This window comes from Hemiscyllium ocellatum, chromosome 3, assembly GCF_020745735.1.
Source record: "Hemiscyllium ocellatum isolate sHemOce1 chromosome 3, sHemOce1.pat.X.cur, whole genome shotgun sequence".
NCBI lineage: Eukaryota > Metazoa > Chordata > Chondrichthyes > Orectolobiformes > Hemiscylliidae > Hemiscyllium > Hemiscyllium ocellatum.
Window position 1 is genome coordinate 88402742 of NC_083403.1, and position 17355 is coordinate 88420096.

The following is a 17355-nucleotide window of genomic DNA, read 5'->3' on the forward strand; positions in this document are numbered from 1 at the left end:
TTTCCAAGCTCCTGGTTGAATGTTTTATTGATTAAGGTCATTGGTGTTCCAAAAAATTGAGTAAAGGATTGGCAGGATACAGGTCCTCAGCATAATTCCCTACTTTAAACATAAATGCCTCTTTATGGAAGAGGACAGGAAAATTGGAAGGTGCACTTTATAAGAGAGCAGGGCCAAGCTGAACCTGACAACAAGTCACCAACATGCCTTCACAATTGTAGAACTGGGTAAGGCACCGACAGCAGTGAACAGTTAACATCTCAAATTTTAAAAAAATAAACAAAACCAGATTATTTTGGAAGACTTAACAGTCCTAGTCAGGAACACTCTCAAAGGTAAGCATGAAATTTGTGGGTTCAAGTCCTGAATATGTAATTCAGGAGAAGTTACAGTGTTAGTGGTGTCATCGTTTGGATAAGATCTGTAAAAGATCTGACTGCACTACTTCAAATAAGATTAGAGCTGAAAATGTGTTGCTGGAAAAGCGCAGCAGGTCAGGCAGCATCCGAGGAACAGGAAATTCGACGTTTCAGGCATAAGCCCTTCTTCAGGAATGAGGAAAGTGTGTCCAGCAGGCTAAGATAAAAGGTAGGGAGGAGGGACTTGGGGGAGGGGCATTGGAGATGCGATAGGTGGAAGGAGGTCAAGCTGAGGGTGATAGGCCGGAGTGGGGTGGGGGTGGGGAGGTCAGGAAAAAGATTGCAGGTTAGGAAGGCGGTGCTGTGTTTGAGGGATTTGACTGAGACAAGGTGGGGGGAGGGGAATTGAGGAAACTGGAGAAATCTGAGTTCATCCCTTGTGGTTGGAGGGTTCCTAGGCGGAAGATGAGGCACTCTTCCTCCAACCATAACAACCGTGTTGTTATGGTCTGGCAATGGAGGAGTCCAAGGACCTGCATGTCCGTGGTGGAGTGGGAGAGGGAGGTGAAGTGTTGAGCCACTGGGTGGTTGGGTTGGTTGGTCCGGGTGTCCCAGAGGTATTCTCTGAAACGTTCTGCAAATAGGCGGCCTGTCTCCCCAATATAGAGGAGGCCACATCGAGTGTAGCGGATGCAATAGATGATGCGTGTGGAGGTGCAGGTGAATTTGTGGCGGATATGGAAGGATCCCTTGGGGCCTTGGACAGAAGTAAGGGCGGAGGTGTGGACGCAAGTTTTGCATTTCTTGCGGTTGCAGGGGAAGGTGCTGGAAGGTGGGGGGTGTGGACCTGACGAGGGAGTCACAGAGGGAGTGGTCTTTTCGGAACGCTGATAGGTGAGGGGAGGGAAATATATTCCTGGTGGTGGGGTCCGTTTGGAGGTGGCGGAAATGACGGCGGATGATACACTGTATATGGAAGTTGGTGGGGTGGTAGGTGAGAACCAGTGGGGTTCTGTCCTGGTGGCGATTGCAGGGGCGGGGCTCAAGGGCGGAGGACCAGGAAGTGGAGGAGATGCAGTGGAGGGCATCGTCAATCACGTCTGCGGGGAAATTGCAGTCTTTGAAGAAGGAGGTAATCTGGGTTGTACGGTATTGGAACTGGTCCTCCTGGGAGCAGATGCAGCAGAGACGAAGGAATTGGGAATATGGAATGGCGTTTTTACAGGGGGCAGGGTGGGAGGAGGTGTAGTCTAGGTAGCTGTGGGAGTCAGTTGGTTCATAGTAAATGTCCGTGTTGATTCGGTCGCCCGAGATAGAAATGGAAAGGTCTAGGAAGGGGAGGGAGGAGTCTGAGACAGTCCAGGTGAATTTGAGGTCGGGGTGGAAGGATGTTGGTAAAGTGGATGAACCGTTCAACCTCCTCGTGGGAGCACGAGGCAGCACCAATACAGTCATCAATGTAGCGGAGAAAAAGGTGGGGGGTGGTGCCAGTGTAGTTGCGGAAGATGGACTGTTCCACATATCCTACGAAGAGGCAGGCATAGCTGGGGCCCATGCGGGTACCCATGGCTACTCCTTTGGTTTGGAGGAAGTGGGATTGGAAAGAGAAGTTGTTCAGGGTGAGGACCAGTTCAGTCAGTTGAAGGAGAGTGTCAGTGGAAGGGTACTGGTTGGTACGGCGGGAAAGGAAGAAGCGGAGGGCTTTGAGTCCTTCGTGATGGGGGATGGAGGTGTACAGGGACTGGATGTCCATGGTGAAGATAAGGTGTTGGGGGCCGGGGAAGCGAAAATCATGGAGGAGGTGGAGGGACTGGGGAATCTCTTTCCAATCCTCCCACTTCCTCCAAACCAAAGGAGTAGCCATGGGCACCCGCATGGGCCCCAGCTATGCCTGCCTCTTCGTAGGATATGTGGAACAGTCCATCTTCCGCAACTACACTGGCACCACCCCCCACCTTTTCCTCCGCTACATCGATGACTGTATCGGCACTGCCTCGTGCTCCCACGAGGAGGTTGAACAGTTCATCCACTTTACCAACACCTTCCACCCCGACTTCAAATTCACTTGGACCGTCTCAGACTCCTCCCTCCCCTTCCTAGACCTTTCCATTTCTATCTTGGGTGACCGAATCAACACAGACATTTACTATAAACCAACTGACTCCCACAGCTACCTAGACTACACCTCCTCCCACTCTGCCCCCTGTAAAAACGCCATCCCATATTCCCAATTCCTTCGTCTCCGCCGCATCTGGTTCCAGAAGGACCAGTTCCAATACCGTACAGCCCAGATGGCCTCCTTCTTCAAAGACCGCAACATCCCCCCCAGACGTGATCAACGATGCCCTCCACCGCATCTCCTCCACTTCCCGCTCCTCTGCCCTTGAGCCCCGCCCATCCAATCACCACCAGGACAGAACCCCACTGGTTCTCACCTACCACCCCGCCAACCTCTATATACAGCGTATCATCCACCGTCATTTCCGCCACCTCCAAACGGACCCCACCACCAGGGATATATTTCCCTCCCCTCCCCTATCAGCGTTCCGAAAAGACCACTCCCTCTGTGACTCCCTCGTCAGGTCCACACCCCCCACCAACCCAACCTCCACTCCTGGCACCTTCCCCTGCAACCACAAGAAATGCAAAACTTGCGCCCACACCTCCTCCCTTACTTCTCTCCAAGGCCCCAAGGGATCCTTCCATATCCGCCACAAATTCACCTGCACCTCCACACGTATTATTTATTGCTTCCGCTGCACCCAATCTGGCCTTCTCTATATTGGGGAGACAGGCTGCCTATTTGCGGAACGTTTCAGAGAACACCTCTGGGACACCCGGACCAACCAACCCAACTACCCCGTGGCTCAACACTTCAACTCCCCCTCCCACTCCACCAAGGACATGCAGGTCCTTGGACTCCTCCATTGCCAGACCACAACAACACGGTTGTTATGGTTGGAGGAAGAGTGCCTCATTTTCCGCCTAGGAACCCTCCAACCACAAGTGATGAACTCAGATTTCTCCAGTTTCCTCATTTCCCCTTCCCCCACCTTGTCTCAGTCAAATCCCTCAAACTCAGCACCGCCTTCCTAACCTGCGATCTTCTTCTTGACCTCTCCGCCCCCACCCCACTCCGGCCTATCACCCTCAGATTGACCTCCTTCCACCTATCGCATCTCCAATGCCCCTCCCCCAAGTCCCTCCTCCCTACCTTTTATCTTAGCCTGCTGGACACATTTTTCTCATTCCTGAAGAAGGGCTTATGCCCGAAACGTCGATTATCCTGTTCCTTGGATGCTGCCTGACCTGCTGCGCTTTTTCAGCAACACATTTTCAGCTCTGATCTCCAGCATCTGCAGTCCTCACTTTCTCTTCAAATAAGATTAGATAGATTCCCTTGGCCCAACAAGTTAACACCGATCCTCCGAAGAGTAACCCACAGACCCATTCTCCCACCCTATATTTACCTCTGACTAATGACTGACATTATGAGCAATTTAGCATGTCCAAATTCACCTGACCTGCATCTACATTTTGACTGCAGAAGGAAACCTAAAGCGGGAATCGAACTTGGGTCCCTGGCACTGTGAGGCAGCAGTGCCAATCACCAAGCTACCTAGCTGCTGAGTTATTCCTGAACTACTGATTTTGTTTATTATCTGGTGTCACATTGGTGTTTGTCAGACTTTGTCCTGCACAAACTTTTGCCAAATTTCCATTACACTTCAGAAATACTTCATTCATAAAGCACATTGGGACTCCAGAAACTGTGCAAGGTGCTACTGTGATTTTAAGGTGTTTTTCTTGCTTTGTAACATTTTGGATTATGCTGCATTTTCTCCTACTAATGTATTGCAAATGATTACTTTATACTTTAAGTGATTAGAGTACAATTATGAAACCTTCAGTATGGCCATGCATTAAATGTAGGCAGTGCATTACCAATTGACAGGCACAATTCCTGCTATGAGAAAAGAACATAAATAACTAGACACTGACTGCAAAGATCCATCACCAAGGCATTTATTTGCGATGACTTTAAAAATGCACTCTCATTCCCCAGAATTACATCTCTCATGTAAAAAATGGATGAAGGCAAAATTCAAACTCTCAACTTGAAATTAATCATTGTTAGGTGTCCAAAAATCAATATAACATGTAAGCTGTGAAATTTTCCAAATCAACTTCTGTTTTAGAAACTTATTTCAATACCTTGTGAGCAAATGCTCCCAAACATGTCAGCTACGTCACTCAGCCCAAAAGCAGAGAAGAAATTCCAAACGTACCTGAACAGACCTCCTTATAAGTTGGATTTGGTTTAAATCCACCAGCAAATCCAACCTGAGTGGAATAAACACCTTCTTGAATCCAGAATAATCTCTCAACACCCCAGAAACAGCCCATACCTAAATAAGACAAAATTCAGAGACGTAGCATAAGCAAATTGAATGCAGATATAATACACACAATCTAAGTCAAGATCAAAGACAACAAAAAAGCTCATCACAGGGCCTTTATGGAATCACTGCATTGTAAGGTTTTGCTTTTCAAAATGTAGATGGGGTACTTTTCTTTTAAAAAATCATTGTGACTTCCATTTCCAGCATTAATTATACCAGACTTATATGCAATGATTTATCACATCATTTGGTACCTGAAGCTTGAATCAGAATTCAGCCCAAGCAAAATGAGACAAAGACCTTCTCTGAGAAATATCAGCTTCAGCTTCTTGAGTTCAAAAGTTAGCCAGAGAAAGGTTCTCCCAATGTGCTAGGAATTGCTCATCCCATTTCAAGAATCTATTGAAGATGGCTGATGTGGGGAAAGGAAATGAACATTGGTGAGACAGTGATGTCTGCTCTTCAGATTATTAAGGGTCCATAACACTCTACCATAACCAGTCTTGGATCATTTGATAGTGTGCTATAGACTCCTGAAATGGGAAATGTACACTTTTCAATGGAACTGAAATCAAGTTTCAGGAATATAATATACAAGGAAAATGTGCTAGACAAACTCAGCACATCGGGCAGCATCTATAGAGAAAGTAACAAAGCCATGTATAGAGTCTGTGGGGTCTTTGTTGGAACCTGAAGATGATCTTTGGACTCAAAAGTGTCAACTCTGTTTTCTGTCTTCACAGATGTTGTCAGACCTAATGAGTTTCTCCAGCACATTTTGTTATCATTTCAGATATCCAGCATCTGCAGTATTTTATTTTTAATAATACTGTTTTCTTAAAATACTTAAATAGAGTAAATTGGGGCAAATGATCAGTATCTAATGCTTTCTTAAGTGATAACCAAACAGAAAACTGAAAATGAACTACTGTAATAACAGTATTATTCAAAATAAGAGAAACAATATTGATTGGCATTTCTTACAAATAATGTATGAATTTAACTGAAAACAGGAATAAGTCACCATATCACATTTAACCAGTTTTGGCCACTAACACAACAGAATGCTTTGTGGTATGGGGATATAAGAAAACAATGTGATTGTGCCAATGTCATATAAAAGTTAAGGATATAAGATACCAATGTATCTTATGAGACGGCAGGAGAAATACTAAATACACTTGTAGTAATTTTCCAAAATTCACTGGACTCTGGGGCTGTTCCAGCAGATTGGAAAACGGCAAATGTGACACCACTGTTTAAAAAGGAAGGTAGACAAAAGATAGAGAATTATAAACCAGTTAGCTTAAGTTCTGTAGTGGGAAAGATGTTTGGGTCTATTATCAAGGAAGAAATAGCAAGGCATCTACATAGAGAACTTGATTGATTTTTTTTTAGAAGTAACAAAAAGAATTGATGAGGGCAGATTGGTGGACATGATCTATGTGGACTTCAGTAAGGCGTTCGACAAGGTTCCTCATGGGAGACTGGTTAGCAAGGTTAAATCACATGAAATACAGGGAGAACTAGCCATTTGGATACAGAACTGGCTCAAAGGTAGAAGGTGGTGGTGGAGGGTTGCTTTTCAGACTGGAGGCGTGACTAGTGGAGTGCCACAAGGATCAGTGCTGGGTCCACTACTTCTCATCATTTATATAAATGATTTGAATGTGAACATAGGAGGTATAGTGAGTAAATTTACAGATGACACTAAAATTACAAGTTTAGTGGACAGCGAAGGTTACCTCAGAGTACAATGGGATCTTGATCAGATGGGCCAGTGGGCTGAGTGGCAGATGGAGTTTAATTTAGATAAATGTGAGGTGCTGCATTATGAAAAAGCAAATCAGAGCAGGATTTATGCACTTAGTGGTAAGGTCCTGGGAAATGTTGCTGAACAAAGAGACCTTGGAGTGCAGGTTCATAGTTCCTTGAAAGTAGAGTTACAGGTAGATAGGATAGTGAAGGCGATGTTTGGTATGCTTTCCTTTATTAATCAGAGCATTGAGCATAGGAGTTGGGAGGTTATGTTGCGGCTGTACAGGACATTGGTTAGGCAATTTTTGGAATATTGCATGCAATTCTGGTCTCCTTCCTATTGGTAGGATGTTGTGAAACTTGCAAGGGTTCAAAAAGGATTTTCGAGGAGAAAGTGAGGTCTGCAGATGCTGGAGATCAGAGCTGAAAATGTGTTGCTGGAAAAGCACAGCAGGTCAGGCAGCATCCAAGGAGCAGGAGATTCGACGTTTCGGGCATAAGTTTCCTGAAGAAGGGCTTATGCCCGAAACGTCGAATCTCCTGCTCCTTGGATGCTGCCTGACCTGCTGCGCTTTTCCAGCAACACATTTTCAGTTCAAAAAGGATTAACAAGGATGTTGCCAGGGTTGGAAGACTTGAGGTCTAAATAGGCTAAATAGTTTGGGTTGTTTTGCCCGGAGTATCAGAGGCTGAGGGGTGACCTTATAGAATATTACAAAATCATGAGGGGCATGGAAAGGGTACTTAGATAAGGTATTTTCCTTGGGGTTGGGGAGTCCAGAATAGACGGCATAGGTTTAGGGTGAATGGGGAAAGATTTAAAAGGGACCTAAGGGGCAACCTTTTCACAGAGAGGATGGTGTGTATGGGATGATTTGCCAGAGGAAGTGGTGGAGGCTGTTACAATTACAACATTTAAAAGGCATCTGGATGGGTAAATGAATAGGGAGGATTTAGAGGGATATGAGCCAAGTGCTGGCAAATGGGACTAGATTAGTTTATGATATCTGGTCAGTGTGGACAAGTTGGACTGAAGGATCTGTATCCATGCTGTACATCTCTATAACTCTAAATTATCCCATCGGGCCGACGTAGCATGGGTTCATTAAAGGCAGGTCATGCTTAACTAATCTTTTGGAATTCTATGAAGATATTACAAACACGATGGACAACAAGGACCCAATAAATGTAGTGGATCTAAGTTTACAAAAGGCATTCAACAAGGTGCTGCAAAAAAGGCTGCTGCATAAGATAAAAATGCAAGGCATTATGGACAATGTATAAATATGGATTGGTTAACCAAGGAATGGGAATAAATGAGTGTTATTCTGGATGGCAATCAGAGACTAGTGGTGTGCCTCAGTGTTGAGACAGCAATTATTAACAATTTACATAGATGATTAGGAGTTGGGGACCACATGTAGTTTGCAGATGACACTAAAGTGTGTGTTAGAGCAAAGTGGACAGAGGACTGAAACTTTGCAATGGGGCATAGATAGCTTCACGGAGTGGGCAAAGGTCTGACAAATGGAGTACAATGTTAATAAATGTGAACTCATCCATTTTGGTAGGAGTAACAGTAAGAAGAACTATTACTTGAATGGTAAAATGTTGCAGCATGCTGCTGTGCAGAGGGACTTGATTGTCCTTGTGCATGAATCACAGAAGGTTGGTCTGTAGGTGCAACTAGTAATTAAGAAGGCAAATGGAATTTTGTCCTTAATTGCTAAAGAGATTGAGTTTAAAAGCAGAGTGACTATGTTGCAATTGTATAGGGTGTCGATGACGCCACAACTGGAGTACTGCGTGCAGTTTTGGTGTCCTTACTTGAGAAAGAATGCACTGGCTCTAGAGAGGGTGCAGAGGAGATTCCCTAGGTTGATTCCAGAGTTGAGGGGGTTGGCTTATGAGGAGAGACTGAGACGACTAGGATTATATTCATTGGAATTTTGAAGAATGAGGGAGGATTTATAGAAACACATAAAATTATTAAGGCAATAGATAAGATTGCATTAGAGAGGATGTTTCCATTGGCAGGTGAGGCTAGGACAAGAGGGCATAGCCTCAAAATTAGGAGGAGCAGATGTAGGACTGAATTGAGAAGAAACTTTTTCACCCAGAGGGTTGTGAATCTATGGAATTCCCTGCCCAGTGAAGTGGTTGAGACTTCATCAGTAAATATTTTTAAAGCTAAAATAGATAATTTTTTAAACAGTAAAGCAATTAAGGGTTGTGACGAGAGGGTGAGTAAGTGAAGCTGAGACCATAAAAAGATCAGCCACGATTGTATTGAACGATGGAGCAGGCCCAAAAGGGCCAGATGGCTGACTCCTGCTCCTAGTTTTTATGTTCGCAAATTTGTTTCTGCTGCTAATAGGATTACGTGACAACAGACTGTTCAACACGTACACGAGCTACCACTAACCAAATCTAACTGTTGTCGCAAGAGTTCAAGTCAAGTGACTTACTCATGGAATGTCATGTTGTAATTGGCTTGTTGTGTTGCTAAAGCTTGAAAACAAAATTTAATTAAGATAAAGCTATCAGCATCTTAATGTTTAAACATAAGCTGAACTTCGAATCAATGCAGTTACACACTTATCCTCAGCAACCAGAATGTAACGGTCACCGCTTCTAGGTAAAAATTGAAGAATTTTTACCTATTGATGACTGGTTATTCTAAGAAGAAAAAGAGAGTATCCAACAATTTGGCGCTGTTGACAGGGTTCGCAAAGACTGCGCAAACCCCAAGAACATCCGGTACATCCATCAGCTCCCCAAGGTAAGGACTCCTCTTTCAATAAAAGTCAATTCATATAAAGGATTTTCGAAAACAGTCCAATACAATTCTCTTAAAAGGACCTTATCACCAATAGGAAATACAAACCCATGGCAAAAGGTAGATGTCTAGGTGGTCATATAGGACCAACAACCCCATAAATAGGCCCAATGGCTCTAATATCAGAAGCACAAAAACCATCATACAAGATGTCGAAATCTGAACTGCCCATGACCATTAAAAATTGAAAAGAATACATTGAAAAATAATTTGACCTCTCTACGATGCTAACTGAAATCCGCAAAAAGTATGGAACCTCCACGCGGCAATGGTCCCTGGATTACATTAAACATGTTTGGAGTAAAACTTTCCAATTGGAAGACAAAGAATAGATTCACTGGTCTTGATGCAGCAAGTCATAAAGCGACAAGAATTACTGAGAAATCTAATGATGGCCACAAAATTAATTATCTCAAAGACCAATTAAAAATGGTCTGCACTGAACTAAGAACTACTAAATTGGAACTCCCAAAGGAAAGGAAGCAATTAAGGGTTGTGATGAGAGGGTGAGTCAGTGGAGCTGAGACCATAAAAAGATCAGTCATGATTGTATTGAACGGTGGAACTGCTCCAACTCACCTAATATTCCATCATCTCTTCCTCATCCGTGTGCTCCTCCTGCTCCTCAGTACTCAGAATGTGATCTTAAGGTTTGAGCCCAAAATGAAATTGAGGGATACAATTCTGTTGACAGCAGTTCTAATTATTTGGATAAGGAGTGCAGAAATCAATGGACCTTTAGTTTATGACTAGTACAGACTAGGAGCTAGAAAGAAAGGGAAAAAAAAACAAAAGATAAAAAGAGTGTGGTCAACTATGAATATAAAAAAAGGACAGACCACAAACCTACCAACACCAAGTTGGTCAAAAGGTGGTCCAAAGAACTTCCCCAAACCAAAAAAAAGAGCCTTAAATTGTGGAATGGGGGGATCTAAGATAGCGGCGATTTGAGAAGATCATACTGCAGGGCTTCGCATCGTAGCAGGAGCAAGACGGTCCTTTAACCCGCCTAACCCAGGTCATCAGGATTTCTTGGGCGTTGGAAAGATTGTGGAGCCTCAAGAAACATTTAAAAATTGACTTACCTGTATTTCAGCTGTCCAGATATGCCTAAAAAGGGAGGAGGAGCATCCGAGGCCGGGTCTGCAGCTCAGCCTGCAGCAGCCTCAGAGCCGATTACTCTCCAGGACCTGGTGAACCAACTCTCGAAATCTCGCGAGATGCTTGGGAAACAGACTGAAGAGAAGCTGGCTCCAGTCTCTCTCATGCTGCAGAAGCATGAGCAGCAGCTGGGAGACCTGGAGAAGAGGACAGGGTCACAGTGGTGGAAGCTGATGCCAGTTCATTCAAGGATGAGTTCCAAGCCCTGAAGACGCAGGTTCGTAATTTGCATGACCAAGTGGATGATCTTGAAAACAGGGGCAGGAGAAAAAACATTCGGATCATCGGTCTGCCTGAGGGTAAGGAAGCTTGTGTTTGCAATGTGGCTCCAGCTGGGAGAGGTGAAGGTGGTTGAGATGGTTTTTTGCCTATTTATGGGCAGTTCGGGACAGGTAATTGCCCCTTCCAGGCCGGGGGTAAGTTCCCCTACTCAGTGTAATTGGCGTTTTATATGTTGGTTTGTTTCCTGGTTTTTGTTGTTTTTTATTTTTAATAATTTTGTATGTTTGTTAAACGTAGTGGTTTTAGTTTATGTAGTTTTTATATTTGGTCAACCATTGGGACACGAAGGCTCAGCAATTTGTGGTTCGGGTTCCTCCTCTCTGGAATTTAAATGTAATTGCAGAAGATTATGGCTAATGATCTGATTAAATGGTGCACCTGGAATATCAAGGGAAGTCACTCACCAATTAAGAGGAAGAAGGTACTCTTCAGTCTGAGAAAGGAGAAGGTGGATATTGCTTTGTTACAGGAGTCACATTTGGATGACAAGAAGCATCTGAAATTACAGCAGAATGGCTTTCACCGAGCTTATTTTTCATCATTTAATACCAGAAGTAGGGGAGTGGCGATATTGGTTAGGAAAAATCTCTCATTTAAATTGTTGGAAGGAGTTGAAGACACATACAGGAGGTTTGTAATTCTTAAAACCTTGATAAATGGGGAAGAATATGGTGTTTTAAATGTTTATTGTCCCCCAACTCATCCTCTTAAATTCTTGGTAGATGCTTTTCCTAAACTGAGAAGTCTCAAGTCTTGGCACATCATTATAGGGGGATATCACAATAGTCAGGTTGCCTAAAGGTCCCTCGATACCCTCTGCACAAACTAAACAGTTATTGGGTTTGTGTGGGGAATTAGGGTTGGAGGATGTCTGGAGGTGTCTCCACCCTACAGGTAGGGATATCACGTTTTTCTCCAGTCCGCATAGATGTCACACAAGGATTGATTTTTTTTCTGATCCCTGCGGTAACCCTGGATCTGGTGGCATCCTGTACAATTGGAAATATTGCAATCTTTGATCATGCTCCAGTGTACCTCATGGTTAAGATTAAGGATGTTACAGTGGATTCAAGGTATTGGTGAATGGACCCCTTTATTTTCATGGACAGTAAGTTTGTACAGTATTTCTTTAGGGAATTTCAGGCATTCCTAGACATCATCATAGGCTCGGTTGATAGCTCATCTGTTCTCTGGGAAACTGCCAAAGCTTATGCTAGAGGGTTAGTTATTTCATATTCCACCAGTAGGAAGCAGCAGAAGGGTGAGTAGCAACGTCTCCTTGAAGCACGGTTGAAGGCAGCCAAGAAAGCCTATTTTGACAGACCCTTGTTGGTCAAACTACAGAGGATTACGGCACTGTGGTCTGCACTAAATTCGAAGCTCACGCAGAGAGCAAAGAAGGAGCTGGCTTTTCCAAAGCAAAGGTTATAAGAGCATGGTGACAAGCCAGGCAAATACTTATCATACCTTGCTAGAAAGAGAAGTGCCCCACAAACCATTACAGCAATTAGGGAAGGGTCTGGGAACCTAAGACGTGATCCTAAAAAATGTGGCGTTCCAGAGATTCTACTCGAAGTTATATCAGTCTGAGAATTGTGAGGAGGGGCAGGCCAAAATGGAATCCTTTTTTAGAGATCTGAAGCTCCCGGGTGTGACTCCCGAACAACAGTCCTTTCTTAATGCCCCATTATCAGAGCAAGAAGTGCAGGAAGCTGTGAGGCAGCTTCAGAGTGGAAAGGCGCCCTGTTCTGACAGACTTCCCAGTGAATTCTATAAGGAATTTCTATGTATACTGTCAGGCTCGATGCTGAATATGTTCAACGATTCATACAGTCATGATTGTCTCCCACTATCTCTGAGAGAGGCCAATATTTTATTTATCCTTAAAAAAAGGAAGGATCCGAAGACTGTGCTTCATACAGGCCCATCTCGCTCTTAATTGTGGACTTTAAGATCCTCTCTAAGGCTCTCGCGTTAAGGCTGGAGACTGTGTTGCCCTCTATTTATTAAAGGAGATCAGACGGGCTTTATAAAGGGTCGCAGATCCTCCAATAATGTTAGGAGGCTGCTTACCGTAATTCAAGCATGGCAACAGCAGTCAATACAGGAATTGGTAATTTCTTTAGATGCAGAGAAGGCATTTGGCCGGGTTGAATAGCCATACCTTTTCTATACTCTAGACCAGTTTGGTCTGGGCGAAGTTTTCATAAGATGGGTAAAGGTTCTCTACAGTGTACCTCTCACTGCGGTCATTGCCAACGGGGTACAATCAAGCAATTTTAATATTTCTAGGGGCAGCCGGCAGGGCTGTCCCCTTTCACCATTACTTTTTACGTTGGTGATTGAACCGTTGGCAGAGGCCATTCGTGGGGATCTAAATATATCAGCTCCAGAAGTGGGGTCAAAATTACATAAGATATCGCTGTATGCAGACAATGTTCTAATTTTCTTGACAAATCCAGCAGTCTCAGTGCCTTGCCTGATACAATTCATTCACACGTTTGGCGCTTTTTCAGGGTATAAGATTAATTTTGCTAAATCAGAGGCTATGCCTATGGGTGGTCTTACGAAAGAGTTGGCTCTTGAGAGTGACTATAGATTCCCACTTAGGTGGTCACAGCGGGATTGTGTGCATTTGGGCATATTCATTACTCCAGTTCTGGATTGGCTGTTCAAAGCCAATTTTACTCAATTATTTGAAAAAATTAAACAAGATCTCCAAAGATGGGAGGCACTTCCAGTCTCGTGGTTGGGTCGGATAGCGCTTATTAAGATGAATATTCTCCCTTGTTTGCTATACCGTATACAGATGCCCCCCCCGATTTTCAATAAACAAACACTCAGGAGACTGAACAGCTGGTTCAGCTCCTTTATCTGGCACCGTAAACAGCCCCTCATTAAATTAGCCAAACTGCAGTTGTCTCACAGACTGGGGGAGTAGACCTTCCGGATATTATAAATTACCAACTAAGCTCGCTTATGACCTACGTAGGTGATTGGGTTTGTGGGGACCCTCTTTCAATATGGCTAGATATCGAAGCCTCCCAGGCAAGGTGCCCCCTTTCCAGTTTGCTGTTTTTGGATAAGGTGAGGACAGTTAAGGAATATTGCCATAACCCAATAGTCATCAATACTGTTAAAGCATGGAGGGCAATTCGGCAGAGGGAAGGTAATATTGGCAAAACATCTTGGTTTTCACCTTTAGTGGGTATCAACCAGGTATGATAGATTCAGGGTTTAAACGTTGGGCAGCTAGGGATATATCTTGCACGGGTGATTTATTTGAGGGAGATGTAATGATGTCCTTCGATTAGTTAGTACGGAAGTACGAGTTACCTAATAGAGACCTCTTTTGTTTTTTTCAAGTTAGGGATTTTATTAAAAAAAACACACACTTTTGACTGATCTCTACAAATCTGACATAGAAAGAGGGGTACTAAAGGATAAGAGTACACTCTCTGGCAGTACTTTATATCACCAATTGGGGGGGGTGCCACCTCAGATGAGTCTGAATCGACTCTGCAAGATGTGGGAAAGAGAACTGGATGTTGAAGTTTCTTCAGAGGCATGGGAGGATATTTGGGAGAATGCAAGGAAGATATCAATTTGCAATAGGACCCAGGCTTTACAGTTGAAGATTCTCCACAGGGTCCACGTAGCCCCAGGCAGTTTGTCAAAATTTAAACCGGGGTATTTTCAGCATGTCTCAAGTGCAAGATTTGCACAGGCACTCTTACCCATTGTGTTTGGTGTTGTGACAGGCTTCAAACATATTAGAGTGCTGTGGCGGGTGCAATGGAGAGGATTTTAGGTGTAGGGGTGGAGAAGGACCCTATTTCTCTCCTTTTGGGCCTACCCATATTATTTTCTGCAGACGCGCATAAGAAAAAACTTTTCAATATTCTTACGTTCTGTGCAAGGAAGAATACCTTGCTAGGTTGGATATCTGAAAAACCCCCAGGCCTGTCGGGTTGGCGGAAGATTGTTATGGAGCATATTCCCCTTCATTTTCTCACAAAAATGGTACACCACAAAACCGAGAATTTTTACAAGACATGGCAATCTTTTCTGAAATTGTTTCATGATTTCAGGGAGGAGGAACTGTGAATGTATGAGTGTTTTGTTTGGCTGGGCTGAGTTATTATTATTTACTTGTTTGTTGTTAGGTATTTATTTACTTAGTTAAATAGATAGTTTACGTTTTCTTTAAATTTTATATTTCTCTATATATGTTTATCCATTCGTATAGGAGGGTGGGTTGGGGAATTTTTAAAAATTATTTGGGTTTAGTTTTGTACTATTTTTGTACTATTTTGAATTGCATTGTTTTGTATTTGTTGTAATATTTAAAAATCTATTTTTCTTAATAAAAATATATTATAAAAAAATTGTGGAATGAATTGGAAAAACTTAAAAATATATACATTCTGCATCCTATGAACAGGGTACAAGTATTATCTGTCATTCTAGGAGATAACAATGACAGGAAACTTGCGAGAAAGGTGAGAGAAGAATTGAGCAAAAATGGGCAAGAGCTTGATATGGATGGAAAGCTATTACAAATCGGCTGAAGGACTATGGCCCCTCTAAAACTGACTGGAGTAAGATTTTGACTACCAGCAAAGCGGCAATGAGAACTGAGAGATTACGCACAGTAGTTTCGTGGTAGTCTGGGTTGAACACTCCAGATTGGCAGGCAATACTGACACTCCGGATGAGCTAGATCATAGTAATCTTGCACCCCTTAAATCTGCACTTGTTGGGGGACTAAAACCAGAGTTAGCGAAGATGTTAAAAGTTAAAATCCCAGATTGGGAGAACAGTGGAAAGATATCTAGAGAAATAATTGAGGCTGCAAATCATCGTGAGTGAAATATGGAATCCAAATTGAGAACTATACAGATTGTAGTATAACTACATCAGGGATCTCAGCAGGCAGGCACCCAGGCAAATGTCACAACTACGGCCAAAAAGGGCACTGGGCAAAAACGTGCCAGTTCAAAAAGAAAACAACTGCAGGTAAACCCACTTTAGAAAGACCCTCTGGCTCAACAGGCGCTACTGGCATTAAGGGATTGTCTCCAGACCAACTGGAAGCTCTCCTAAAACTCAAAAATTACAACAGCACACCTTCTGCCTCTTAGCCCCTTTTGTGGCAGCTTTAGAAAAATGACCAGATGGCTGTTATGTTTCGATGCGGCTGGGTGACAGGGAAGTTGATTGCCTTTTGGACACTGGAACTGAATTGATATGTTTGCCTTTAATTGGCAGATGTAATTTGCCCTTTGATGGTGAGTGGAGGACCACATTTGGCATTGGTGGGGGGGGGGGGGGGGGGGGGGGGGGGGGGGGGAAGAGACTAATTCTCATAAAAACATAACTATTGCCAATACAGATAGGGCCACAAAGATCTTGTCATCTGTATTTTTTGGGTTTGTATAAAGAGCCCTATTGGGAATGGATGTCTTAAAAATTATGATAAATTCATCATAACAAAACAGGAAGAACGGCAGAGTCATCCTACTTCGATGAACAATAAAAATGACTATAGTCTGTTAAAGACAACCCCTGTCATTTTTATGAGAGTTGCCCCGCCATGTACTAAATAATACCCATTAGGCCCACTTCCATTGCTGGTATTTTAGCCGTAATCATGCAATTAGAGCAACAAGATATACAAGTATAACTTGATAGTTCACCTAATCGTCCAGTATGGCCAGTTAAAAAGCCAGACAGAACTTGGAGATCGACAGTAGGCTACAGGAGATACATTTGTGTATTGATCAAAAAGAACCCTAGGTTGCCATTGCATCTACCATTTTTAACTCCCTCTCGCCAGACCACAAATGCTTTTCGGTGATAGATTTGGACAACGCATTTTGGTCTGTTCCCTTGGCCCTTGAGGTGCAACCATGACTTGCTGTTACTGTGCAACAGCAACAGAATACCTGGATGCATCTGCTGCAGGGCTTTCACAGAAGCCCTATTGTATTCCCTATGGCTTTGCAAAATCATTTGCGGGAATTATCTCCAATGGCATCCACAGTCATTCAGTATGTGGATAATATTCTAAAAGCATCCCAAACGGAGGAACAATTCAGGGAGGATTTACACAGGCTCCTTGACCATTTATACTCCTGTAGCCATAAGGCCAACATTCAGAAGGTGCATATTGCCCAAAGGAGTACACCTGGCGCAAAAAGTTTTCAGCAGGAAAACAGGATAGGACAGCTACTAATCAAACAACAAAAGAACCTACAACTAGTCAGGAATTGAGATCTTTTCTGGGCCTTTGTAATTTCAACTGAACTGGATCAAAAATTATACAGTTAGCTAAACAGCTAATTGATCTTTTGAATGTAAAGAGGGAATCCAAGGAAGCTGTTACACTCACTCCAGAGCAGTGTTCTGCTTTCCAAAAACTAAAAACTGTTCTGTGCTCATCCCCAGCTTTGGGCATCCCTGATAACGGGAGACCACTTATTCTCCATGTACGCGAAGAGGACAGTCACATGAACACTATATTCACACAAGGGAATGGTGATAGGTAGAC

General features: G+C 43.4%; 1 protein-coding gene across 2 annotated transcripts in view; it reads right to left on the bottom strand.

Annotated features, from left to right (window-relative positions):
* Nucleotides 1–17355, bottom strand: part of msraa (methionine sulfoxide reductase Aa) — a 521940-nt gene that overhangs the window by 310019 nt on the left and 194566 nt on the right. For both annotated transcript variants that reach the window (XM_060851609.1, XM_060851618.1), the window contains exon 3: nt 4649–4768. In XM_060851609.1, the coding sequence (XP_060707592.1) occupies nt 4649–4768 (120 nt within the window). The remainder of the gene's footprint in view (nt 1–4648; nt 4769–17355) is intronic.